Source organism: Callorhinus ursinus, unplaced genomic scaffold (genome assembly GCF_003265705.2).
Source record: "Callorhinus ursinus isolate GAN/ISIS: 27379988/994484 unplaced genomic scaffold, GSC_fseal_2.0 scaffold17, whole genome shotgun sequence".
NCBI lineage: Eukaryota > Metazoa > Chordata > Mammalia > Carnivora > Otariidae > Callorhinus > Callorhinus ursinus.
The window spans coordinates 665,823-692,151 of record NW_027397079.1 but is presented as its reverse complement, the minus strand read 5'-3'; the positions used below and the strand labels follow the sequence as shown (position 1 = coordinate 692,151).

The 26,329-nt window shown below is 51.2% G+C and overlaps 1 protein-coding gene across 1 annotated transcript in view; it reads left to right on the top strand.

Moving 5' to 3' along the window:
• ERICH1 (glutamate rich 1) overlaps positions 1 to 26,329 on the top strand; it is a 115,004-nt gene that overhangs the window by 67,486 nt on the left and 21,189 nt on the right. The window contains exons 2-4 of the mRNA XM_025885893.2: positions 2,701 to 2,802; positions 3,665 to 3,796; positions 19,814 to 19,966. Coding sequence (XP_025741678.1) covers positions 2,701 to 2,802; positions 3,665 to 3,796; positions 19,814 to 19,966 — 387 coding nt within the window. The remainder of the gene's footprint in view (positions 1 to 2,700; positions 2,803 to 3,664; positions 3,797 to 19,813; positions 19,967 to 26,329) is intronic.

Below are 26,329 nucleotides of genomic sequence, written 5' to 3'. Positions count from 1 at the left end.
ATATTGAATATTGTTAAGAAAGCTATAGATAGGCTGGCAGGTACTCAGCAGGCGTTTAAACATGGTCTTTCCTGAAAAGATAGAACTCAAAATACCCGATTCCAAGAATACAGTAACCCTGAGAAATTTTAACTTAAAGTGTCTGTTGAAACCTGGTACACCCAAGTCAGGATGGAAACGGGTGACGTGACCCAGGATTTGCTGAGGTGGGGGATGTCTCCGTTCTCGGGTGCATGCGTATGTGTCGTCTGCATGCCTTGCTCAGGCTTCGGTGAGGAGGGGGCGCGGTCACTCAGCCACTAAGCTTCTAGTAATGTCCTTTTCTGGTCTTGTTTTCGATAGCAGTTTTCATTTAAATATGGTTTCAAAAACCCGGCGACTCTCAATTCTAGATAATCACCTTTCCACTTGTACGTCTGTTCACTGGAAACTACATAAAGGTGTGTCATAAACCGATTGTTCTGTGTTTTCCTCTCAAAATTTTTAAAGTTATGTGTCACTCTTGTGAGGTCCCTTCCATTTTTGTGTACTTTCAGGGAGTGTGGGGTCCCATTGGTTTTACTCCTTCCCAGTAACATCACCCTTTAAAGTACGGCCTCGGAACTGATTTCCTTCCTCATGTCCCCAGATGAGCTCACACGTGTTTTATTTGTCTCTCCAAGTCCCGCTTTTCCAAAGCCAGTGCTTTGTAGGGGTGCTAACAGAGGCTTTGACATACTTGCCTGGAGAATCACAAATGAGTAAACATTTCTACTCTCCCCCATTACAAGCTCTCCAGATGTACACTGTGTATTTAGTAGAAATAGGTGCATAGCTTCACTCCCATTTTAAGTGAAGTCTACTATGTACACAAATCTTGAGGCGAATATATATTACTTTGTGATCAGACTGAACTTTTTTAAGGAGAACCATTCCTGATACTGATGGGATGCTTTTTCTGTACCACATATTTTTAATCTTCTTCTGCTTTTTTCAGAATGGGATATTACACAAGAAAAAGTTCCTATCTCCATTTCTTCTTTCAGAAGAGCCTTTTCGAATGGAACATGCAGCCAGTTTGCCCCAGTCGGGAGATGGCCCGGCCGGCCAGTGTGGGAGCTCGCTCACCTGCTTAGCCTCCAGACACTTGCTGCACGCTGCACAGCATCCCAGGCCTCTGCTCTAACAGCACGGAACACAGGAAACCATGCTTGCAACACCAACACTAACACTTTGTTAAAAATGGAGCATACTCTCCCTTTTCTATACTCAACTGTTAGATTTTAAAGCAGTAATGGCATTGAAGAAGATTTAATGTTTGTAGTGAGTAAACACACACACACACACACACAAGGTCAAAAGCTGCATTTCAACAAACCAGAAGTGACAAGTGCTTTTTAAAAATGATGCTTTACTGTGTACCAGTATCCTGAAAAACTACTGGTACTTTCTTTTATGTTCTGCTTTTCACATGCATCACTAAGTAGATTTGACCAGTTGGAAAACATGCCTTGATTATAGAATTAAGTCCATATTTGTAGGAAACCATCAAGCAGTTCATAGGGTACATGTTTTATTTGTAACTGTGGGCTCCGAGTAGCAGTGAGAGTTTAAGTGGCTCTAAACCATGTTTTTAGGCCTCAAATAGCTGGCTGTTGCTGTTTCAATCAACTATGAACTCTTTTAGTGCTGTGTGTGAAATACCAGGATGGGTGTCTGTCGTGAGAAAGGGCTCTGGGTCTCGGGCGTGCTGCAGGAGGGTCCCCTGTGAGCGGTGGTCGGAAGTGTGTGAGGAAGAAGTGACATGGGAGGGTGCAGACAGTGGGGTGTGGTGGGTACAGCCACGTCTGTGGCCAGAGGGGCATTTCTGCCCATTTCGAGGTGGGAAATGCTGGGGCTCAGCTCACCTTAACCCAGTGTCCTACCCAGCAGGGGCAGAATGGAACATTCCTCTCTGCTACGTAAGGAGTCACCCACAACTGTTGTTTCTAACCAAAACTCTGGAAACTTCCCTTCCATATATCACTGAGTACCACCAAACATTTCTTGTCAACGCTGTGCAAAACAGGCTGTTTGTCCCCACAGTTCCGGTGGAGTGATGCTCCCAGGCACATGCCTGGAACCCATTCCGCAGAAGGCTGTGGGAACATGCCTCCTCAGCAGGTTGTGTTGGAAACACACTTTGTGCCAGGTTCCATGCTAACAACAATTTTGTAGAACATTCAACCAAACACAAGTGCGTGGGGAATCTTTTATTGCTAGGACCTGGGGTCCTAAATGCTAACGTCATTAGCACGGGCTGCTTTCCTTCACTCAGAGGAGCCCCCTGCCATGGAAGGGGGCCACCCTCCTCCCTGGGAGCCACCAGCTGCGTTCCAGTGGGTTCTCTGAGGAATCATTACCGTGGAGGGAGCCCTTTGGAATTTTGAAACCCAAATTCCCAACTAGAACGGGGCAGTGGGAGTTATTCCTAGTAGGGATGCTGCCCGACAATGTGATGAAACCGGGAGGCTGAGGGTCCCCGTGCCCCCAGCTGTGGTGGGACGGCACTGCCCCCAAGAATCTGGGAGTCCCACGTGCTGGCTCCCAGCGGTCTGGTTTCTGCCGCTCGGCTGCCCGTCACCGCAGAACAGCGCTCTCCCGTTCTGTTGAGTTCTTTCTAAATTTACAAATTCATTTTATTAACCTTTCCCCTCACCTTTTCCAGGATGCTGTTTTGAGATTCATGCCTGTTCCTTATCCACGCTTCCATCGGGACAGAAATATTTATTCATTATGACAGCCTTTTTCCAGTTGAAGCAGAATGCCAGCTAACCCAAACACGCGCGTGTTAGAGCGGGGTTCGGTTCCTAACTGCAGCGCTGAGCTCATACAGGAGCGCTGGAGGGAACGGCCCGTGCTGCCAGCCCCGGGGCCCTGCTCTGTCTGCCCCACTGCACACCGGCCCCGGGGTCAGCTGTGTGACTTGCACGTGGATTGGCCCTATAGGGGGACACTTTGTACCCAGCACCTGAACCCCAGATTCAGAAACTGGTTCACAGTCGGTACTTTACACAGAAACTCAGAGAGATAAGAACATTGGAGGGAAGAGAGACCACTTACAAACCCAGAAGCAAACACCTGACTTCATACCACTCTTCCCAGCCTGGCTCCTGTCCCCGTGCCCATACCTACAGGCATCCCAGGCTGCCGGTCCTCTGATGGGCCAAGCTGGGGGTCCCCTGATGGAAAGTGCAGGGGCCCTTGAAAGATAGTCCTGGGGGTCCTTAGGGGTGAGTTCTGGGGGGTCCCCTGGTGGATGGTCCTGGGGGGACAGTCCTGGGGGGGTCTTCTGATGGATGGTCCTGGGGGTCTCATGGACAGTCCTGGGGGGGGTCCTCTGATGGACATTCCTGGGGTCCTCTAATGGATGGTCCTGGCAGTACTCTGATGGATGGTCCTGGGGTACTTGGGGGACAGTGCCGGGGGCCCTCTGATGGATAATGCTGGGGGGTCCCAGGGGATGGTGCTGGGAAGTCCTCAGGATAGTGCTGGGGGTCCTTGGGACAGTGTTAGGGTGCCCTCACACACATTCCCTTTTCTCTCAGGTGGTAGTGTCAGGCTATGTATTTTACATAAAATCCATTTGTGATTTAAAGTGCCGTGAATAATTCCTCCTTCTCTTTTCTTTGTGAATTGGTTGTAGTGTTTGTGGAAAAAGTGCTGAGGAGGCTTTTCCCTAGTGTTCCCTGTGGCCAAGAAAAGAGTGCACCCGTGACTCCAGCTTCTGACAAACCAGCCGGGAGAGAGACCGCTGAGGAGGTCCCCACTCTGACAGGTGAGGGGCTTGTGGGGGGGTCACCAACGGTTTCCTGGCGACCGTCCTGTCTGCCCTGGGGCAGGCGGCTCTGGCCTGGCTGCTGGGGGTGCTGAGCTCCGGGATCCCTGTCCAGTGCGCTCGGGGAGAGAAGCTGGTGCTGGTGGTGCCTTCATCAGAGACCAGCTCAGGACTTTGCTGGGTGCTTGAGTTCACTCGCAGGCCCTTCTCTGGTCCTAGAGACAACCGCTGACCCCACCGGCCTTGTCCTCTGCTACCGCCACTCTCTCCCAGGCCCTGCTTGGCTCGTGTCCATGCGGCTCAGGCTCCTGACGGCTCCCTTGCTTTCGTCCCTCATCCGTTGGTCCTTGGCAGAGGCCTATGTGAGCTCCTCAAGCAGTAGGATGGTCTGCAGCAGAGCATCATTAGCCCCCCAGCAGCGGGGGTGTCCCGCTGGTGCGGGGCCGCTGCGTGGGAAATGGGGACGCCATGCTGGGCTGGACACTTGTGGGCTGTGCTGTGAGCCCCCATCCTTGGTTCTGTGCCCTCTGGCATGAGCCTGCACTGGCCTTTGTTCGCACGTGACTGTTCCTGGGTGCCGGCCCCGTGGAGTGACCGTGGCAGAAGAGACAGGTTAGCTCCCTAGACGCGCGCATCCGATGACATGCCCTTGGCTTGATCTCAGCAGACAGGCCCAGGAGTCCCACCGCTCTGCTTGCTGCCCCCGAGGCCAGGTCTGTGTGGGCAAGCCTGAGCATGGTGAGGAGATGGCCCTGTGAGTTGTGGCAGCTCGTCTCCGTGCACAGTGCTGGCCCACGAGCAGCCGCACACATGGGGGCAAGTGTTTGCCGTCGGCATGGGGAGGGCTTCAGCTTCAGGGGCTGAGTCCAGTCCATTCCTACACATCACTCACACCCTCTGAAGTGGCCCCTGATCCTCTGGGCCACGTCTTTGCACCAGCGTTTGTGCTCAGTCACTTTGTGTCAACAGGCACCTGTAAATACCGTTGTTGGGCCTGGAGGTGTTAATTAAATGTGAAAATACCATCGCTAAGTTCGGTTCGGAATGTGTTTATGACATGGAAACCGCTGGTTCACAAGGCCCCAAAGCTGTTCTGTTCTGTCCAGGAGGCGCATTGTATGCGTCTGAGGGAGGGTCTCAGTGGGCCTCCGCACACGTTTCATCCTCAGCACCAGGAGCGCTGTCTGCCGGCCTGGCTGTGGTTGGGCAGCAGAGGCACAGACACCCCACCAGTGCGGAGCCTGAGGCCAGGCTCGAGCCAAGGACCTGAGCCGAAATCAAGACTCGGACGCTTAACCCACTGAGCCACCCAGGTGACCCTGATTTTTTTTTTTTCTTAAGATAAAATTCACTTAACCTCAAGTTTACTGTTTTAACCATTTCAAAGCATCCAGTGCAGTGATTTTTAGTATATTTACAAAAGCTACCACTAACTCCAGAACACAGTTATCACTCCAGAAACAAACCCCATGCCCACTAGCAGCACTCCCGTTCCCCGTCCCTACCCTCTGTTCTGTAGGTTTGTCTCTTCTGCACAGTCCACGTACCCGGAATCCTGGGCCCCATGGCCACTCGGCACTGCGTGTTTGGGTCCATCCACATTGTAGCGTCTACGCTCCATTCCTCTTGAACCGTGGGAGATATTCCGTTGGGTGCGTAGAGCACGCTGTGTCTATTCATTGCTCAGTGGATGGCCATTTGGGTGGTTTCTGCTTCTGGGCTGTTATCAGTGATGCTGCCGTGAACATCCAAGAGCAAGTGTGTGTGTGGACATGTGTTTTCACTTGTCCTGGACATGCACCTGGGTGTGTGCTTGCTGGTCCCATGATAGTTCTGAGGGACGGCCACCGTGTTGTCCCTGGTGGCCACCCGACGTGACACCCCCAGCAGGGGCGCGAGGGCTCCAATCTCCCACACCCTTCCCACATCTGTTATTTTCTGTTTTCTTGATGGCGGCTCTCCTAGTGGGTGTGAGGTTGTATCTCACTGTAGTTCTGGTTTTCGTTCTCTTGATGACCGTGCATGGGGAGCGTCTTCTCATGCATGTGTTGGCCATCCGTGTATCCAGAGAAATGTCTGTATGAGCCCTTGTAAGTTGGACTGTTTGTCTTTTGTTGTTGAGTTGTGAGAGTTGGTTATGCTCTGGATACTAGACCCTTACCAGATGTGTGACCTGCAGGTGCTTTCTTCTGTACCGTGGGTTGTCTTTCCGCTTCCTTGATGTGTCCTTGGAAGCACAAAAGATTTCAAGTTTGATTGGGTCTCACATCTATTTTTTTCTTCTGTCTCCTGTGGTTTTGGTGTTATATCCAAGAAACCATCATCAAATCTAAGGTCCCAAATTTTACATCTAGGTTTTGTGGGAGTTTTATAGTTTTACCTCTGATGTTGAAGACATCGATGCCTTCCGGGTTGGCGATTGTACATGGTGTGAGGCCGGGTCCAGATCCAGCCCTTCTCCTGGGCACCCTTGCCCCGTACCGCCCGTGGAGCAGATTGCTCTTCCCATTGAATGGCCTCGGCACCCTTGTCAGAAGTCAGTGGGCTCTAGATGTTTGGATTTATTTTCGGGCTTTCAGTTTATTCCATTTTTCTGTATGTCTGTCCTGTGCCAGGACCACACTGTTTTAATTACAGCTTGATAGTAAGTTTGGAAATCAGGAAGTGAGAGTCTTCCAACTTTGTTCTTTTTCAAGCCTGTTTTAGCTGTCAGGGTCCCTTGCAATTCCACATGAATCTTAGGATCAGCTTATCCACTTCTGGGGGGAAAAAAGGCAATTGGATTTTTTTTAAAGATTTTATTTGACAGAGAGAGAGAGCACAAGCAGGGGGAGAGGGAGAGGCAGGCTTCCCGCTGAGCAGGGAGCCCAATGCGGGACTCGATCCCAGGATCCCGGGATCATGACCTGAGCCGAAGGCAGACGCTTAACCATCTGAGCCACCAGGGTGCCTCAAGGCAATTGGATTTTGATACAAATCGCACTGAATGTACAGAACACTGTGGGGGTGGTTGCCTTCGTAACAATATTCACTTGACCAGTTCATGAATTTACAACAACTTTCTGTTTAAGTCATCTTTGGTTTCTTTCAACAATATTTTGTAGCTTTTACTGTAAATTTTACACTTAAAAAAAGGTTTATTTCCAAGTATTGTATTCATTTTCATACTGTTACAAGTGGAATTACTTTCTTCTTTTGGTTTCTTTTTGGAATGCTCATTGCTGGTGTGTGGAAATAATGTGAATCCTCTGACCTCAGAATAGGCAAATGTTTCCTAAATATGGAAATTCAGGTTTTTTGTGTCTTGATCTCAGATCCTACAACTTTGCCAAATTTATTATCTCTGACAGTTTTGTGTGCATGTGTGCACATGTGTGTCTTCAGCACTTTCTGCATACAAGATCATGTCATCTGTGGGGAGAGATGTTTTACTTCTTCCCGTTCAGTCTGGATGTCTTTTCTTTCTTTCTTTCTTTTTTTCCTTATTTACTTGCTGGAACATCAGTGTACCCTTGAGGGAAAGTGGCAGGGGTGGGAATGCCGGTCTCTTTGCTGGTCTTGGGGAGAGGATCCAGGCTCTCTCTCTGCACAGGATGTTTGCAGTGGGCTTTGCGCACATACCCTTTGTCAGGTCGAAGTTGCCTCCTATTCCTAGTTTGTTGAATGCTTTTTTTTTTTAAACCATGAAAGAGCAACATACTTTTATGAAGCAATATGCCTTGGAAATTTTAAAGGAAAAACATAATTTACAGCTGGAAAAAGAAATCTTGGCTAGAGCAAAACAATGAAATCACAATCATATAGATAAAACTTGCATGAAGCTTCTGTAAATGTTATTTTGAGAATTCCCTTGGAGGCACTCTTAGAGGGGACAGCTTGGTGATCATCAGAGTTGTAGGGGCACCCATATCTTTGTAGGGTTGGAAGAAGGCAGCCCAGATGAAGAAAGGTGCCTTTATCAGTGAGTCCTTGGATGTGCGATTGGGAGAATGCTCTTTGTGGTTAGGACACAGCATGGTAATTATGATAATTATTTAGCCAATTTACTGATGTTTGTTCAGAACTTCACAGAAACCCATTTCCTCTTTCTGGTTTTAAAAGAGTGCTGATAATTCCACTTGTTAAAGACAAGGGTATAATCTGCAGATAGACAAAACAACCAATCTGTATGCATTTGGTAAATTTTTCACTCAGAGGCCCATATCAGACCTTTACTTTTCATTATTGCTCTTATTATTATTTTTCATGGATTCATGGTCTCTGCACATATCTTGAAGTCCTACAAGTAGTCCTGCAGGAATTACCATGACAAGCAGCAGCATGCACCACACAGGTGCCCAGGTCTGCACCCGCTGTCTGGGTGACTGAAGCTTCTCCTGGGCCCGCGAGCTTCTCTGCTGGCTCCTCCTCACGACATGTCTTCCGGTGTCAGTCAGCCACGGTGTCGTGGGCTCGGGACCCACTGTTTGCACTACGATGAATATGTGGAGAGTATTTGCCACTGAGCCACATAATATGTGATGATTCTGTTTCGCACAACTTCTGGTGGAGTGGAGTGGAGGTACTGATGCTTCGCGGAGTTAATAATTTTCTAAATACTCCCGGAGTCTTCCCCTAACCGCCCTTTGGGGCCATGGTCCGAAGCACTGTCGACACAGTCAGACCCTGGGAACTGTGTGGGTCTCGTGGTTTTGTAGCGATCTCCTGTGCCGCACGGACCCCCTCATCTGCAAGCCCAGACCCATCTCTTCCCTTCAAGAGGGTTTGTCTCCTTTGTCGGAGTAGTTTCTTCACAAACGGTTTTGGGGAAATAAATATTTTGGGGACTTTGGATTGTAAAATATCTCGATTCTTGTACTTAAATGCCACGGGATGTAGAACTCTTAGTTAGAACCTGCCTTCCCTTGGGAGCCTGGGTGGCTCAGTCAGTTAAGCATCTGACTTCAGCTCCAGTCATGATCTCAGGGTCCCGGGATCAAGTCCCGCATCAGGCTCCTTGCTCAGCAGGGAGCCTGCTTCAACCTCTACCCGTCCCCCTTCCTCGTGATCTCTCTCTCTCTCTCTCAAATAAATAAAATCTTTAAAAAAAAAAAAAAAGAAAGAAACCGTCTTCTCTCAGAGGCTTGAAGACTCCACCTGCAGCACCCACTGTCGAAGCTGCAAAGTCAACCGCCGTTCTGATGCTCAGTCCCATTGGAAATAGCCATTTGTCACCCCCTCTGGACCGTTTTGGCTTTTTCTTTCTGACCCCAGAGAACTGAAATAGAGCACAGACATTTTTCGGTGTGGGTCTGTCTCCGTCTGCCACACGGGCCGTTGAGGCTGGAAACACGGGTGCCATGTGGCTTCTCTGGTCGCTCCTCCCCTGGAATTCCTGTCAACCGGCTTTGAGGCTCCCAAGAGATCACCTCGCTTTCTCCCCTCTTATTTTTATGACTTCGTCATCTTTGTCTATTTTCTGGGCAATTTTCTCAACGTTATCTTCCACACTGTGTGCTTATTTCTCATTCTGTCCTCCTGTCTCAGCTTTTGGGGTGAGCTGGAGGACGGCACTCGCTCGCAGATGGCCCCTCTCTGCCTCAGTCTCCCCCACACCCAGGGCCGGCCCTCCTGCCGGCACGCCCCGCCGGTGGCCTCTCGCTGGGGCATCAGCTCCGGAACAACTCTGTCTGATGGGCCCCGCTGTCATTTCAGGCTCAGCGTCCTGAACATCCTCGGGGCTGCTCCCAGCCACCCGGAGGCCCTTCCATCCACCATCCTCCCCCAGGTGGAGTCCGGAGAGGGAGTAGCTATGGATGCCTCTCTTTGTCCCTGTGTCTCTCTCCTTGGGATGCCTGATTGTGTGTGACTGGAAGCTGCCCCTGTGCTGGGGGCCTGAGGCCACGTGGTCACTGCTCCCAGGGACTGCCCAGCTGCCCTGTGGGCCTTCCTTCCTCGGCCGGTCTTCTCCCATCTGAAAAGGAGGGCGTAGCAGGTGAGGACCCCACTTCAGTGTGCCCGCCAAGGGGTGACTGGGAATCCTGGTCTCCTGGAAAGAAATGAACTAGTCTAAGGATGGGTAACGCATCTCTCTGCAAGTCAGACATTCAGCATTCCTTTGCTTTCAGCAAAACTGAAGGAAATAATTGAGTTCTCAGCCAGTAGATCATGAAAAGTAACTTTGTTTGATGACAGATTTCACTGTGATTTCTGGCATATGATTTAGAGAGAATTCAGTGAATCAAGTAATATTGCTATTTTTAAAAAGCCACACACTGTCATCTACCTATTTTTGTGTTCAAAGTTTCTGAGCAGTTACCTCCATAAAAATGCAAAATGGTAATTGCGTTCCAGCAAAACCCTGTTGTCTTGTAGCAGGGACAGACGTCCTTCCCTCTCAGCAAGAGAGTTGTTGCCAAAAGGACTTGCCTCTGTATCGGGTAATCACGAGAAGCAACAACTGTTACTTTGGTCAGTTGCCTTCTACTAGTTGTAATAATTTAGAAAAAGCCACATGTAGCCTCGTGGAAATTTTTGAAAGAGTACAATTTGTTCGAGAAGTATGATATGACAGAATTACTCTATGAGGGCAAAGTTGTGGGGGTGTTGGAGTTCCAGAGGGAAAAAGGATGGAGTAGGGCTTCTGACTGAGCCAAGAGCTCATTCATATATGTTGTTTCAGTGGATGCGGGTGGCCACCAGTTTGTGTGGGGTGTGGATTACCTTTAGGGATGAATACTTACCCTACAACACAAGTAGGCGTTCGATGTGGCAACTGCGTGTGCGTGGACGGGGCTCGCAGTTTAAAACCACGGTTCTGGGGACTGTGTGTGCGGGAGCAAGAGGGCCCCTCCGAGCCGCCGGGCGGCGGTCGGGTGGGTTTGTGCTGTTGCACCACGCTTCTTGGGGGCCTGTGAGAATCAGTATGTGGAGAAACATCTGAGTGCCGGAATTGCCCATGAAAATGTTGCAAAGCTCTTTTTGGTAAAAACTGCAGTTTTCCATTAAGATGTGAATATTTTCTAATAAAGTCTTGAGAGTACAGCAGAAGTCTTGGAACCCACTCCACTCAGGTCTTTCAAATCTTAACCTTTTGCCACTTCCTCGAAAGCCTCCTGTTGTCTAAGAAATACAACGTATGGACCTCAAGGGCATCAGGCCGAGTGGGGTAGGTCAGGCAGAGGAAGACAAACACAGCATGATCTCACTTCAGTGTGGACTCTGAAAACAGGGAACTCACAGGGGATAGGGTGGGGGGACGCTGGTCACAGGGCACAGACCTCTAGTTGTAGGGGAGTGAGTTCTTGGGGTCTAACGTAGGGCTTGATGACTGTAGTTAACTCTTCTGTACTGTACACCTGACGGTTCCTGGGAATAGACCAGAAATGTTCTCACCACGCCAGAGAGGTGGTCATTACGTGAGGGCAGGGAGCCGCCAATAGGCTGGCTGTCACCTTGCCATGTTTCAGTGTGTCAAATCTGACCACTGTGTACCTAGTCTCAGCTGTAGCTCAGGAAGGACGGAAACGTGAAGTGACACCAGTGTAAGCGGCGTCCCCAAACCCCTCCAGGCCCGGTTCCCTCCTGCCTTCCTGGAATTCGGAAGCCCCACTTCCATGCACTTTTCCTGCTTGGTCCTACAGTATGTACCCTTTACCGTACATATATTGTCCTGGAAGGTGTGCAAGACTCTGTTGCGGACGGTAAGTGCTGTTGAGTTTAGCCACTGTTGTATGCAGTGGGGCAGCAGCATGAGAACATACCCCCACTTTGGTTTCCAGCCATCGGGTTCTGCTGTGCCTCGCAGTGGTGCCCCCCACGGTTGTGTGCGTCCAGTGTGTGGAGCTTCTGGGATCCCTGCAGTTGTGATCTTCATCACGTGGGGAACGTTCAGTAAGTATTTCTCAAAGGGCTTCAGGTTCACACACGAGGCCACCTGACGTTGTCATACAGCCCACAGAGGCCCTGTTGGTCCCATACCTTCTCCGTTTCTGTGGGTTTTGTTTGACCTCCATGGGGCTCCTTGCGTGCTCTTCCATCTCAGCTGGCGGGGTGCAAGGGGCCAGGCCGCAAGGTGGAAGTCCGCCTGGCCCCGGAAGCTGCTGTCCATCAGCCCGCGGTGTTCACGTCGAGGACAGGACGGGCCCATGCTCCTGCCCACCCTCCCAGCTGTCTGGATGCAGGGACGCTGCCGGGCAGTGGCCTGGCCCTTTCCCAAGGTTGCCGGCTGCCAAGTGTCAAGGTGCCCGGCGCCAAGATGTGAAGCCCCCCCTGCCTGGCAGCTCCTCTCCAGGGTGCCCACACCCTGCTCATCAGAACACTCAGGGGTCCCCCTCAGAACCCTGGGCTCACTCTATGCAGCCTGCTTCTCTCGGGGACACTGCCCGTGGCCTGCAGGCACCTGGGCCTCCCTGGACCTCTGTCCCCACCTCACCTTGGGAGAACACCACCTGGCGGGTCCCACCCCATGCTGCTCATGCTCACTCTGCCCTGGGCCACAGTGGCCACGGGCTCACGGCCAGTCTGTTCCTCAGTGATCAGCATTTAAAACCTGCTTTATCAGGTCAGCCCGTCCCTGTGGTTGTTCCAGGCAGATGGTGCTTGCTGCCTGTGACTCCGTCTTGGCTGGAAGCTCACGTTGTATGTTCTTCTGGCTTTGCAGCACAGTTCTCTCTCTGAGTGAAGGTACTAGGTCGTCATGGACCTCTCCATACACAGGGGAGTTTCCTAGGGCCTGTCGCCAGAGAAGTAGCTGTACGCACCCTCCAGGGACCCGCCTGCCTTCTTGTTCTCCAGGTCCTACCGAGTAGGTAACACAGCTGACCCTTGAATGAGCTAGGGGTTGGGGCGCTGACCTCCGGGCAGTCGGAAATCCACCTCCAACTGTTGGCTCCCTGAAACTTGCCCACTAATAGCCTACTGCTGGCCAGAAGCCTCACCACTCACATAAACAGTCGATTCACATGTTCTGTATGTTACATGTATTATATACTGTATTCTTACTACACATCTAGCAAAAAGAAAATGTCATGAAGAAAATTATAAGGAAGGGGTGCCCGAGTGGCTCAGTCGGTAAAGCGTGTGCCTTCGGCTCAGGTCCTGATCCCAGGGTCCTGGGATGGAGAAGCCTGCTTCTCCCTCTGCCCCTCCCCTGCTCATGCTCTCTCTATCTCTCAAATAAATAAAATCTTTTAAAAAAAAAGAAAATTTTAAGGAAGAGAAAATACATTTCAGGATGCACTGTATTGATCAAAATAAATCTGCATATCAATGGACCCCAGCAGTTCAAACCCCCATTGTTGCAGGGCCAGCTAATCAAGTGCAAGGAAACTACATCTCATTTTAATATGCACTACTGATTATTCGTGAAGCTACACAGCATAGGCATGTTTGTAGACCAGATTTAGGGGCTGTTTTTCTCTTGGGTTGTTTTTGGTTATTTATCTTACAGATTTCACAAGTTCTTTTTGTATTCCAAATCTCAACTCTTGGCCAACTATATATGTTGCAAGTACCTTCTCTCCATGGACTGTCTTCATTTTTAAAAACAATGTGTTCTCTTGTTTAGAAGTCCGTCTTTAAGTTTGTGGCTAGTGCTGTTTGTTTCTGGCTGAAGAAGTCTTTTGCTACTGTAATAGTAGGTATTTTCTGTCTCCTAAAAGAGAGGCCTCTCCTGCGTAGGTGCCCCTTTCAGACCATGACCCGTGTTGGGGAGGTGGTCTCACCTTACTTTGTGCAGGCTCCTCGGCCAGGTTTGCGGAAGACAGTGTCCCCTCCGGGTTAGTGAGCTCCGTGATGCTGCTGGCCACACTGGCTTAATTCCTCTGGTTTATAATGTGCCTTCATATCCAGTCAGGAAAATCCATTCCGCTTATTCTTCAAAGTTTTCTCTGCTCAACTGCGCCCTTTGCTTGTCCTCGTGTACTTTAATCGATTCTCAAGGTGTGCACAGAAAAATTCTTGAAAATGTGTTGCTTGCTCCCAGGATGGCCTGGTTGCGTCGGAGCACAGCTATGCAGGGAGAGAATGTTTGTGCGGGTTACCTGGCATTTCTCAGAGTTTTCGGGACAAGTGTTCAGGTTCTCTCCCTTTGCCCGGTCACCAGAAGCAGAAGCCTCTGACACAGGACTATGTTACTAGGCCTGCCATAGCGTGGACACGCCCACGAGTGGAAAGCACGTGTACCTAATGCTCAGGGGAGTGGCAAGAGTTTATTGCGTTTGTCTTTAAAAACCGACATGTTCAGTGCTCAAATATTTGTGCTTTTTAGCTAATATTGTCATAAAAAAGGAAGTGCCTTTGAAAGCTAACTGTTCTGCAGATGTGTCCAGTGTGACTTAGCTAGGCTGGTAGTTGGAAGCACAAGAGGGGCAGCTTTTGGGAGACGATGTGGCAACAGGGTAACTGTTCACCATGTGAACAAGAGGAGCTCAGGGACCCATCCTATATGGCAGATGTTATTCCAGGATCAATTAAGCACAAGGCAGTGAAACTTTTTCATTGACAGGAAGTAGCTGCAGTGAAGTGGCAGTTTGGAAGCTGGATAACCACCTGACGGTGGGGGTCGTAGGGATGTGGTCTGTGCACACTCAGCATGGGTGCTCGGTGTGCGTGGATGCGCTCGCAGCGTGGGTGCTCGGTGTGCGTGGATGCGCTCGCAGCGTGGGTGTGGGGTGTGCGTGGGTGCGCTTGCAGCGTGGGTGCGGGGTGTGCGTCAGTGCGCTCGCAGCGTGGCTGTGTGGTGTTCATGGGTGCATTTGCAGCGTGGGTGCACAGTGTTCACAGGTGTGCCTGCAAAGTGGGTGCTCGGTGTACGTGGGTGCAGGGTGTGCGTGGGTGCGCTCGTAGCGTGGGTGCTCGTGGGTGCGGGGTGTGCGTGGGTACGTTCGCAGCGTGGGTGCGTTCACAGCGTGGGTGCTTGGTGTGCGTGGGTGCTCTCGCAGCGTGGGTGCGGGGTGTGTGTGGGTACGCTAGCAGCGTAGGTGCTCGGTGTGCGTGGGTGCGCTCGCAGCGTGGGTGCGGGGTGTGCGTGTGTGCGCTCGCAGCGTGGGTGCGGGGTGTGCGTGGGTGCACTCGCAGCGTGGGTGCTCGGTGTGCGTGGGTGCGGTCACAGCATGGTTGCTGGGTGTGCGTGCCTGCGCACGCAGTGTGGGTCTGCGGTGAGTGCACGTGGGGGCATCTTTTCCTCTGCAACATAGATCCGATTTCTTAAAACGTCAAGCTTCAGGAAAACTTGCGGCTAGGACAGGAATGGGTGCCGTGTCCGCTGTCCAGTCAGCCCTGCCTCCCTCCATAGCATTTTGCCAGTTACCCCAGGCAGGTCGGAGATATTTTCTATTTTTTTCCCCTGAGAATAACCTATTTCCTGTTAACTGTAGCCACAGCCTAGATTAATGTAATGGCAGGGAGTTTTTGAGCTGACATTTAGGACTGCATGGAGCACTTGTGCCCGGTACACATGACCAGAGAGGGACCCTCCCTGGTAATGGCACCCATGGTAAATGTGACCATGAGATGCTGCTCTTTGCCTACCAGGTAGACAGCATTTTCAAAGTGTACGCGCCACATGGTCCTTGAGAATTCAGGAAAATGAGTTCTCATAACCTGGTACAAACGTCATTCAGCACAGCCTTTCTGGAGGAGTTTGGAGCATGTACGCAGCCCCTCCACCCTTACATGTCCTAACTCCCCCGTGCATGTTAAAGAGACGCATATATACAACCTCTGGGTGGTGGAGCGCCCCACGCTCACTCTGACTTGTCTTGTCCACTGCGTGCCCCAGGTGATTTCACCCAGTCTCACAGCTTCTGTGTTTGTAGACAGTTACGGCTTCCAGGCCGACTTCTCTCCACCTTTGTCACTCCCCAGACGCAGGGCTCTGTTCCTGCTGTGCCTCCCATGGCCCTGTCCCCCCGTCTCAGTAAGCATGGAAGCCCACAACTTGTCTCCCATCTCCACTCCATATACGTACCAACCATCAGCACATCCCTGAATCTGACTGCTTCTCAGAGGAAGTTCTTTTTACTTGGCTGATGTATTTTCCTTACCTCCTAACAGGAAAGCCTGCTTGAGTTGCATGGGGTATTGGTGGCCCGGAGACTTCCATCAGGGATAAAAGAACTCTGTTTGAGGTACAGGAGGAGGGGCCCAGGGAGGCCAAGATGGCAAAGATTGTGCAGAGAATGATCTGACCCCTCATCCCCCCTGAAAACCCCATGGGAATGACCCAGCTGTTGTGCACATGAAAGCTGAAACAGGTGTTTGCAGCAGCTGTGTTTGTAAAACTGCCAAAACTCAGAGGCCACCAAGTTGTCCTGCAGTAGGTGATGGACGCATAGACTGGTCCCTCCAGACAGTGGGGTAGTATTCAGTATAGAAAGGAAATGAGCCGTGAGAAACATGAGGAGTCGTAAGTGCAGATTACTGAGAGAAGCTACTCTGCAGTCTACCCCCCGCAGGATCCCAATTCTGGGACCTTCTGGAAAAGGCAAAATGAGGGACACAGTCAAGAGAGGAGTGGCTGCCAGGGGAAAGGGGAGGGAGGGGGAGCGGGCGCAGGGCTGTGGGGGAAGGAGGGGGAGCGGGCCGAGCACGGAGGGTTCAGGGCAGTGAGACCACTCTGGGGGACCCTGTCAGGGTGGGGACGTGTCATCACACATTTGTGCAAACCACAGAGTGTGCACCACCAACAGTGACCCTGATGTAGACTGTGGACTCTGGGGGATGATGACGTGTCCACGCAGGCTCATCGGTGGTGACAAATGCACCATCCCGGGGGGATGCTGGTGGTGGGGGGACACTGTGCATGTGGGGGGAGGCATATGAGAAATCTCTGTAGCTTTCTCTCCATTTTGCTCTGAACCTAGAACTGCTCTAAAAATGTAAAGTCCTTTAAAAAAAAAAAAAAGGTTGTGTTTTGTTTTCTTTTAATTACTCGGCTCTTGAGGTACTTGGGATGAGCGGACAATTTGTAGAAGAAGGTGCTGAATTTCGCGTCTGGAATGACAAAGGGCAAAGGAGAAGAGCCCAGACCCAGTGCTGGGCTTCCCCAGAGTGGGGCGGACCAGGTGTCACCTCCCGGACTTGCAGGTGGTAGGAGGGCTCTAGGCTGGCCGGGCCATGTGATCCAGAGTCTGCGCCAAATTTCGTGCATTGTCCAAGAGGCAGGAAGGCAGAGCTGCATCCAATTACTTCCATGGGAGCTGAGAGTCCAAAATCGGAATAGCTAGCCATGGGAGGGGGTTTGGTGAGCACACCGCATTCCTAACAGAGGAACAAATTAACCCAGTTTGGGGGGGGGGGGTGAGTGATGGTGCCACGAGAAACTTCTCTCTTCCTCAACAACAGCATTTACTTGAATGTTTTAAAAGCTTCTGGTGGTTGTGGTTCTTTTTAAGAGGCTGAATCGGAAACCAGAATCAGTTTTGTTAAAACTGGCTTACTCGACTGCTGCGGCATCATGAGGAAGCAGAGAGATCAAGTAGGGCAGGCCCCTTGAGGCGCATCCCTGTTCAGGACAGGCTGAGGGGGTAGGACGCCTGAGCATCGGCGCTCCCGCCCCGGCCACGTTCTCCTGTCACTGCGCACATCTGTGCGGCTCCTCGGGCGCAGGACGCAGCCACGGCTCGTATGGGCTCTGAGCCGTTCGCACCCGGGCCTCTCCTCCAGCCAGCCACTCCCGCGTCCTGTGCTCACTCCCTTCCCAGCTCTGTGCCCCACCTTGGGGTGACCCCCGGGTGGAAAAGGCACTGCAGTCTGTCCGTGTCCCGTGGCACGGCGGCTGCTCGGAGGCAGCACGCAGTGAGCTCAGGAACCTGCATGGGAGCCGCTCCAGGTTGGGGGGAGCTAAACAAAGTGGACAACCAAGCTCATAGTGGTGACTTCCACTGGCTTTACCTGAGCCGTGCCGGTCCCCCAGAGTTCTCTCCAGCTGGGACGCTGTCCCCGCGCTGTCCCCACACACACCCAGTGAGTGTGGGGTGGAGGGCGGGGGGGGCGTGGAGTCCGGTGAGGCTTGGGGCCCCCATGCCGGATGAAGGTTGGGGGCACAGAGGCCTGTGTGTACGGCTGCTCAGCAAAGCCTAGTTGCTCGTCCCTGAGCCATGAACATCTGACTGGGGAAGGGTAGATAGATGTCATCACAACAAACCATTTTTCTCCAGAAGAAAGTGGGGAGAACCGGAGCTGGAAGCTGTCAGGTCATTTACAGTTCAAAGGCTCAGCCTTAGGAGCCACGGGTGTGCTGTCCGGATGAATGAGAGCTGTTTCTCCGCTTCCCGGGAGCACTGCACTGGATGGAGATGCATCTCAGCTGCCTCTGGTGACCCAGATCGTGTTTCACTTCCCCATATGTGCACCTGAATAATCAAATGAACAGTGACATTTCCAAGTTCTCTTTAACCTTCTCATCACTGACACTTTAGTGGACTGAAAGCTTCCAGAAATCCTCTGCGGAAAGGATAAACGTTGATGTCTGGGGTGGTCTCCTTGGAAGCCATGTCCCACTCTGCCCCTGATTCCAGTGGAATGACATAGTAATTCATCAGCTATGAAGTAAATTAATCTAAGAACTGAATTCTTGTATCTTAGCTCCAAGAAAGTGAAATACATTGATGGTGGAAGAATTGGAGAGTGTTTCAAGGTTTTTACATTATATGTCATATGTATTAGTGATTTCTTTCAAACCTTGTTTTTTTTTTTTTAAATAAAATGTCAGTTTTTCTGTGAAAGATTAATGGCGATATCCACTTGTGTTTGTCATATACAAGATTGCTTTACCGTATTTTCAATGGAAATATGACGATTAAAAAGACGGAGAGGTCGTTTACGAACATCGCCCCTTCCCTAGGCTGCCTCATCATTGGCCGGTTCCTTTGCCCACTAGTTTATTTTTGCTTCTGTTTTCCTTGTCTGAGAAGAAAGTTCCAGAAAGATATTGCTGAGGCGGGAATCAAAAAAAGATCACAGCCTGTGCTCCCTTCTAGGAGTTCTGTGGTCTCAGGTCTCACATCTAGGTCTTTGATCCATTTAGAGTTTATTTCTGTGTGTGGTCCCGTCTCAGGTTTGGAAGTGCAGCCTGGGGAACAGAGTCCGGAACGTTGTCATCCCGTGTGTGGGGCCAGATGGTGACTGCACTGCTCACAGGAACACTGCAGGACAGGTGGAATTGTCCAGTCAGTATGTGGCGTGAAACTAACGCACCTGTGTGTGTCAGCTGTGCGTGAGTTAAAGGTTTCTGCCACCCAGCGTTGGAAAGAGCGTGGGAGAAACCAGCCACCCTGTAGTTGCCTTTCTGGACCATGCGTCTCAGAACCCAGCAAAAGGTGCTTACCCTTCGGACAGTCCTGTTTGCAGGGATTTCTGCAAGGAACTCAGTGGTCAGCTGTGCAAAGTTATGTATGACAAGGACAGTCAGCAGCTGTTTGTGATAGTGGAAATTTAGAATCAACCTCCATGTGTGGAATTTAGGACAATGGTTAAATTATATTTAAATTATAATTTGCTGGAGACATGGAATATTATGTAACCATTAAAAGACCACGTAGATGTAAATGTATCTTAAGATATTATTCTGTCATGTTGTGTTAACTTTTGAATGATATTATATATGATATACAAATGTATAATAACAAAAGTAGGTAGCATGATCCCATTAAGATGTGTGTGTATGTACACAATGTATGCGCATTGTTAGCACACATGGAGAAGAAGTTCCAGATTGTGTACTAAAACGTTAAGAGATTCTCATGGGAATGATGAGACGTATGCTTGTGGAATATTCTTTTTTCTGCTTCCTTCTCATGAGTTATATTTTTCTCTCATTTTATAAAAATCCAGAGGCTAAATAATCACAGGTCGTTCCTTTCTCCTGCCTGGATATAGGGCTGGTGCCCTCTGACAAGGCCTTGGCTTCCAGAGCTCCTGCGTTTCACGAGCTGTTGGGTCTCAGTCTTTGGTCATGAGGTTGGGGAAGGGTGCCAGGGCCAGCAAATGTCTGGTGACGTGATGCCGTGTTCACCGTCCCTTTGTCTCCTGCAGCTGAGGACACCAAGGCCCCACCTCGAAGGCGGTTCTACACGGCGAGTTTGCCTCCTGAGGGGTACGTCCCCGCTCTGCCAGAGCCGCAGGGCAGCCCGGCCTCCGAGGACACCTCCGGCAGCGATGATGCAGGAGGAGGGCGCCAGCTCTCAGGTGAGGCGTGATTCCACAGTGTCCCACTTTTATAGACTTACAGTGAGAGGGTCAGGTGAGCATGTCCGCGGACGGCCACAGGATGGGCCGAACGTGTCTTGCCATCATTAAAAATGACAGGGAGACAGACTCGGGTGGGAGGAGACTCAGCCGGAATGGGGCCGGGGCGTATTCGTCAGTAGGTTAGGAGAAGTTTACTATTAAATACAGCACTATGTTAATGGTACTTGTTTTGACTTAAGTAGAACTTTTTTCTTGATTTTCCAAATTTTAGAATTTCTGAGATTGTATATCAATTTTATAATTATGGAAATAACTTCTTTTGCATCTCTTTTATGGAAGAACTGAATGTTTTGCTTTTGTATTGGAATGTCCTGTGGATGAAGGGAAGTGAGGTGCCTGCTTTGGTGCATGTGCTGGTATCACATTAGTCAAAGTAAAGAGGAATCTGGAATTGCCCAATAAAAATTTTACCCAGATGATTTTCTAACGAGTATAAACTGAAGAACTCTATACTCTAAACCTTAATTAATCTGAACATCAAGAAAATGTGGTTTCCTTGTACATCGATCTTCCTGAGTCCCTAGTTAAAGGATCAGAAACCATAAAACCAAAAATGGGGTAGCTAAGGGAAAATGTAGTTATCTTTTCAAGCCCTGTTGAAAATCTTTGGAATGTAATTATTGGATGAATAGATTATTTAATTAGAAAACTACGTTCTAATGAAGATCAGTGACTTTGGTGAACATACTTCACATGTACCTCGCATACTCGATACAAAACGTGCGGGACTCATGCCCGTGCCACTGGACACAATTCCGCTCACCCGCAGCTGTGCACGGTTAGCTGTGCTGGCAAGGCCAGTGAGGGCCCGGCTGCGTCCTGGACCCCCGTGTCGTCAGCGTGAAGTGTGTCCTGAGACTGCAGGTTCTGAGCTGGGGTGATGTCCTCACAGGACGTGGAGGGGTGTTGGCACAACTGGGCAAGTGCGTCCCGGCCGGAAGCTGCCCCCACACACAGGCAGCTGGCAGCCGGCCTGACGGTGGCCCATGGCTGAGAGCAAAACAGGCAAGACCGGGGGGGCTGCCTACTGGAATTCCACGGTAACCTGGCAAATTCACTAGTAAGTTGGACAGCATTGACTGCAACGTTAGTACAGGATCCATGTCTGCAACTTGTGAGGCAGAATCTTTCTGTGAATTGTCTCTTCCTCTGTTACTTGTTGTGGGCATGGGTCTTCCTTTTCCCCGACGCCGTGATCGGGGAGGGGCGTGGTGGAGATGGGGGCTGATGGGACTTGCGCCCCCACCCCTCACCCTCCGAGGAGAGCGTGGGCAGGCCCCTCCCTGAGCTCAGTCTTGCGCACCTTGCTCCGTCTGCTCTGACTCAGGACCCTGAGCGGCCGTCTGCCACTGGGGTCTCTCCACAGCAGGCGGAGTCGGGGGCTCCTCACCAGCCAGGGACTGTGACTGGGCTTGAGGAGGCGATTCTTTCTGGAGGCGCTGTGAGCTCGGTTGCCTAAGTCAGTGCTGCTGAAAACGCTGCCCACTTTTCCAGAAGAGCTTCGAATAACATACTCACCAGATCGAGGCTGGGAAGTCCGTATCTTTCCCTTTTCAACACTTGGAACCCATCTCTGTTTCCATCTGCTTTGTTTACTGTTTATCAAATGTTTTCTTCCCATTGTCTGCCCAGGAAGTGGGCTGCTGCAGGGCGCTGGAGGGGATAAAGTTGGAGGAATGTTCACCCAGGCCTCTTACCAGTGGTCTCCAGAATGAACGAGTGTTCAGAGAGGCCGTAGCGCCCAGCTCCGCGCAGTGGGTGTGCAGCCTGAGCACACGCCAGGTGGGAGGCGTGCAGACCAGGAAGCTGGGAGGAGGAGTCCTGAATCTTCCTGTTTGCAATTTTAAGCAAAGAGAACATGAGCACTGACGTTGGAAAAGAAGAAAAAGTCAAATTGTTTCTGTTTTTCCAAGAACCAGTTCTGGCCATTGACTTCCACTGTGAATACGCAGGACCAGTAAGTCACTGACATAGTAGCTTGGAGAAAACTTGAGGAGAAGAGGGGTGACTCCGTCCTGCTTTTGTGTCCACGTGTGGCCAGCAGGCCAGCTGCTTGAGGCCTGCAGGTTCTGTGCCCACTCACCAGGCACTCCTGCAGGGCGCAGCCGCGGCCCAGAGCACCCAAGTCCCCAGGCCACCCGGGGAGCCAGTGGGGAGCCCCCGTCCTGGTCACTGGTCATCCTGCACCTACCCTCCCTGGGGAGGCCCCCATCCCGGTCACCCCTCACTGGCCCCACTGCCCGCGTGTGGGACCCTGATGTGAATGCACCTGGGGCTTGTGAACCATCCTCACTAGGTTTGTTCCAGGCCCACGTGTGTTTGCTGTGGACACAAGCATGTACTCGCGGAGACCCGGTATCGCTGGTGTGCTGCTTGCTGTCCGTATGGCCTTTCCCATTCCGTGGGTAATCTCTGAGTGTAACAAATACAGACTTGAATTCTCTTAGGCCTACTGTTTGTTAGTGGGCCAGTGGGAGCTGTAGGGAAAGGGAGCTGCATCAAACCAAGCGGGTCCTATCGGACTCCAGGATCCCCCTCCTATGTTTGATTCACACAAGTGCCCTGGTACAGCTTTCGAGAAGAACTTCGTGCTCCTGTGCTCCTTCCTGCCTCGGACACCCGGCATTTCTGTGCTTGCTCACGTGGTATTGCACGTTGTTCTCAACGAGCCAGTAAACTGCGACCCTTAGCTCTTCCACAGAAAATGCTAACTGGTTGAGTCACTTCTCTGGCGGGAACACTGCTCAGCTCACCGTCTTGGTGCACCCCCAGGAACGCAGCCCTGTGTGATGTTACATAACGCAGGACCTTACCGTGAAAGTCCTCCCGGCTGGTCAGGTAATAAGTACTGTTACCAGCTCAGTCATCTCCCCAGCACACCGCCTGGCAGGACCTTGGGGACTCAGGTGCCCACTGGTGGAAACATGAGCAGACGCGGAGCCTCCTACAGACGCCCCAAGCTCGTCCCCCGAGCAGCCTCGTGTCACCTGCAGAGGGAGAGGCATGCAGTGGCTCCACGTGCCTGTGTCCTGGGTTCTCGTGGTCCAGGCCGGTCAGAAGTGCACCAGTGCTGGTGCGGGTGTGGGAGGGGAGCACCCATCACTCCATCCCTGGGGTTTGGTGAGTGCTCCCGCTATGTCACGTGAGGTCATAAGAAAGCTCTGCATCCACTTTATGTCAGCACCCCTTTCTCTAACAATATCATCGTGGAATTTCATTTTTAATGAGGTTAGTTAAAGGCCTGGAGAGTGTTTTTTGTTGTTAGCTTGTTTTAGTAAAACTGTCATTTAAAACTTTGTTCTTCGCTCACTGTACATCCCCTGATGTTTATATAACAGTGAAAATTTGTTTTAGCATTCAGTGCTAGAAAATGCTTTGGTTGTTAGAAACTGGTGTGCTGTTTCTTATTGGACAAGAAATGTTTTACTCAGATACACTCTTTTTGCTTTGGCTGCCAGGGAGCTCAGATCATAGTTTTTGTTGTCTTTATTCAGTTGCATTTGGTTTCCTTGATCTCTGTTCTCTGATAGTTACCTCTCCCCACCTCTCAGTGCTTGGGCTTTCTTTTTAGATTGAGTCCTTAAGATGTTGATTTTTCTAAGCTACGCCCTACCCGTTTTGGAAGTAAAAACAGTAAACAGTGTTCAACCACGCGTTCTCTTAACTAGTAAATGTCTGTTTAACGTTTGTGCTGGCTGTGTGGTCAGGCCCTGGGACCACAAAGACAGCAGACAGGGCCCTGCCTGGGGGCTCGTCCCCGGGAGACTCGCGTGAGCCCTGAGGTAGAGTAAGTTATCTGACAACAGGCAGCAGTGCATGCCGCGGGAGCACAGAGTGACCTCGGGGACATCCGCACGAGTGCGCAGGACTCAGCACGGCAGGCGGGGCACCTGATCCTGTGGAAAGCATGACTTAGGAACGATGGACAGAGGGTAGCAGGACCTCTGGCAAGGAGACGCCGTGTGTATGCGGCGTGCGACCCAGCTGTGATGCAGTGTCGCAGAGGCTGAGCCTGCCCACCGGCGGGGACAAGTAAGCGGGGGATGAGCACTGCAGGGACTTTGGATGGCGTCCCAGGTGACCTCTGGGGTCTGGACTTGGCACGTCTAGGGCACCGGGAGGGAGAGAGGGTGCCGTGACCTGAGCCGTCGTGGGTGATGGAGGGAAGTTGTTCCCAGGGGTAGTCAGATGTGTGACTTTCCTCGAGAGAAGGACCCTCCTCCCCACATCAGTGCTTCTGACCCTGGAGGAGCCGTGGTGAGGACGCAGAGACCATGACTATCGTGAGCATCTCTCCTTCTGGTGGACCTGGCCTGGACCCTGCGGTGCCTCCCACGCGGAGGTGAAGGCACTCACACGCTGTTGGCATGGCGGAGCTTGTCCCCAAGGGCGTCCACACCCCAGCACGTGCCGGGGACAGGTGCATATGTGCGAGCAGGTTCACCCCCACACGCCGCCCCTGGAGGTCACTGCACTGGGAATGGAGACCAGCCCGGAGCACAGTGCTGGTGTGAAGCTGCCGTGGGGCATTCCAGTGGCCGGCACGTTTCAGACACCCCCGAAATTACTGTTTGCACTCTCCCTGTGTGTCTCCCACTGTCTCCAGCGCGCCCTGGTCGAGAGCTCCGTGGGCCTCACTCATCCTTCCGGAAGGAGGGTTCTGTGCTCCGTCGGCCTCACGGCGTAGTAGTCTTACAACTCTCGCCTCGTCTGTCGTTGTGGCCCAGTGACTGTGGTCCACGTTGCTTCCTTCAGCCCCACGTTTAGTCAATGCCTTTGAGCCGTGAACCAAGAATCCAGCTGTTCGTCAGGCAGCAACAAGCCTCAAGCCCCCCTCATGTCCTTAGAAACAGAATTGTGGCTGGGCCCATGATTTCAGTTCAGCTCCAGCAGGGAGCCCAGCAGGCGCTGGTGAGCCCGTACCTGCAGGTGATCTGGGCACAGGACGGGTCCTCGTGCATCCACCTCATTTAGACACGCTTTTCACAGCCGCCGCTGCCTGCACCTGAACCTCCTCCCTTCTTCCCTGAACTAGATGTTCTCACCAGCTGCCCTCCGTCTGCCCTCGCGTCTTTCCGTGCTCTGCTCTCAGTGGCAAACCCCTGTGCCTCCCCTCCTCCCGCTGCCTCCCACCGCAGTGACCCCTGCGGCTTGCCAAACTGTCGTCATCATGACACAGGTTCCTGCAGCCACGGCACAGACTAAGTCCCGGAACCACGACCAGAAAGTGTACACATTACACAGAAACAGGAGGCTCGGTCTCTAGAAGGAGGGCCTTTTCTGGGTACTCCTCATCTTTGTTGCTTTTGTTTTGCTAAAATGAAAGCACTTTGTTTTCTTGCTCACAGAAAATACTTACTACAGGAAAGTCATGCGTGACGGACGATGCAGAGAGAGTAAGGCAGCACGTAAGGCCTCTAGCCGGAGGCTTCGAGTGAGCATCTTCCACACGTCCCCTGTGCACAAGACGCACGCACACAGTTTACTTGTCTCTCCTGTTGCAGTCCAGAGTTTTTCTTCTCACAGCATATAGATATGTTCATATTGTGTTTTTCAACAGCTGAAATCTGTTGAAATCTGTTTGGTGAAAGCAGGTTTCCAGAAGTTTCCACACTACTGCAGTTCGCACATGTACATAATCGCTGCAGTCCGATTTCCTCCTGAATACAGACTCTCACGTAAGAGTAAACATGTTTCTAAATTTCAGGACCTGTTCACAAACTATCTTTCCAAAAAACTGTTCCAGTTTACGGTCCTGAAGGCCGACTAAAGTTCACTTTCTCCCAGAGCCAGGCCTTTTCAGCCGGAACTTTTAGCCCCTTCCCTGGACAGCATGTCCTGCTGGTCGTGTGAGGAGACCGCGCGTCCGGGACGGTCTTCCTGAGCCTCAGAGCTTGGTGGACAGATCTGCCTCTGCAGAAACCGAAACTTTCTTCACGGCCAAGTACACGGTGTGCATGGTTAAAACACAAAGGAACAAAATAGGAAAGGATATTCGCACATTTCACGTCGGTGAAAGTGAATTTCCTAAAAATGTGGCAAGCCGTCACCCTGGTAGAATGAGCAGAACAGAAATGACAACACCCTGAAGAACAAATAAAAACAACTATCTTAATAAACGTATGAAAACACCCTTTTATGGCTCTTTACCTTTGGAATTTTTACGTGAAATGTTTGAGCCATCTAAAATATATTTTGTTAGAACAGGTGTAGGTCCATCTCTTTTTTTTCAAAATAGATTTACCCTTTTAAATCCAATACCTTTTCTCGAATTATCTATTAATTTTCCTTAATGGTTTT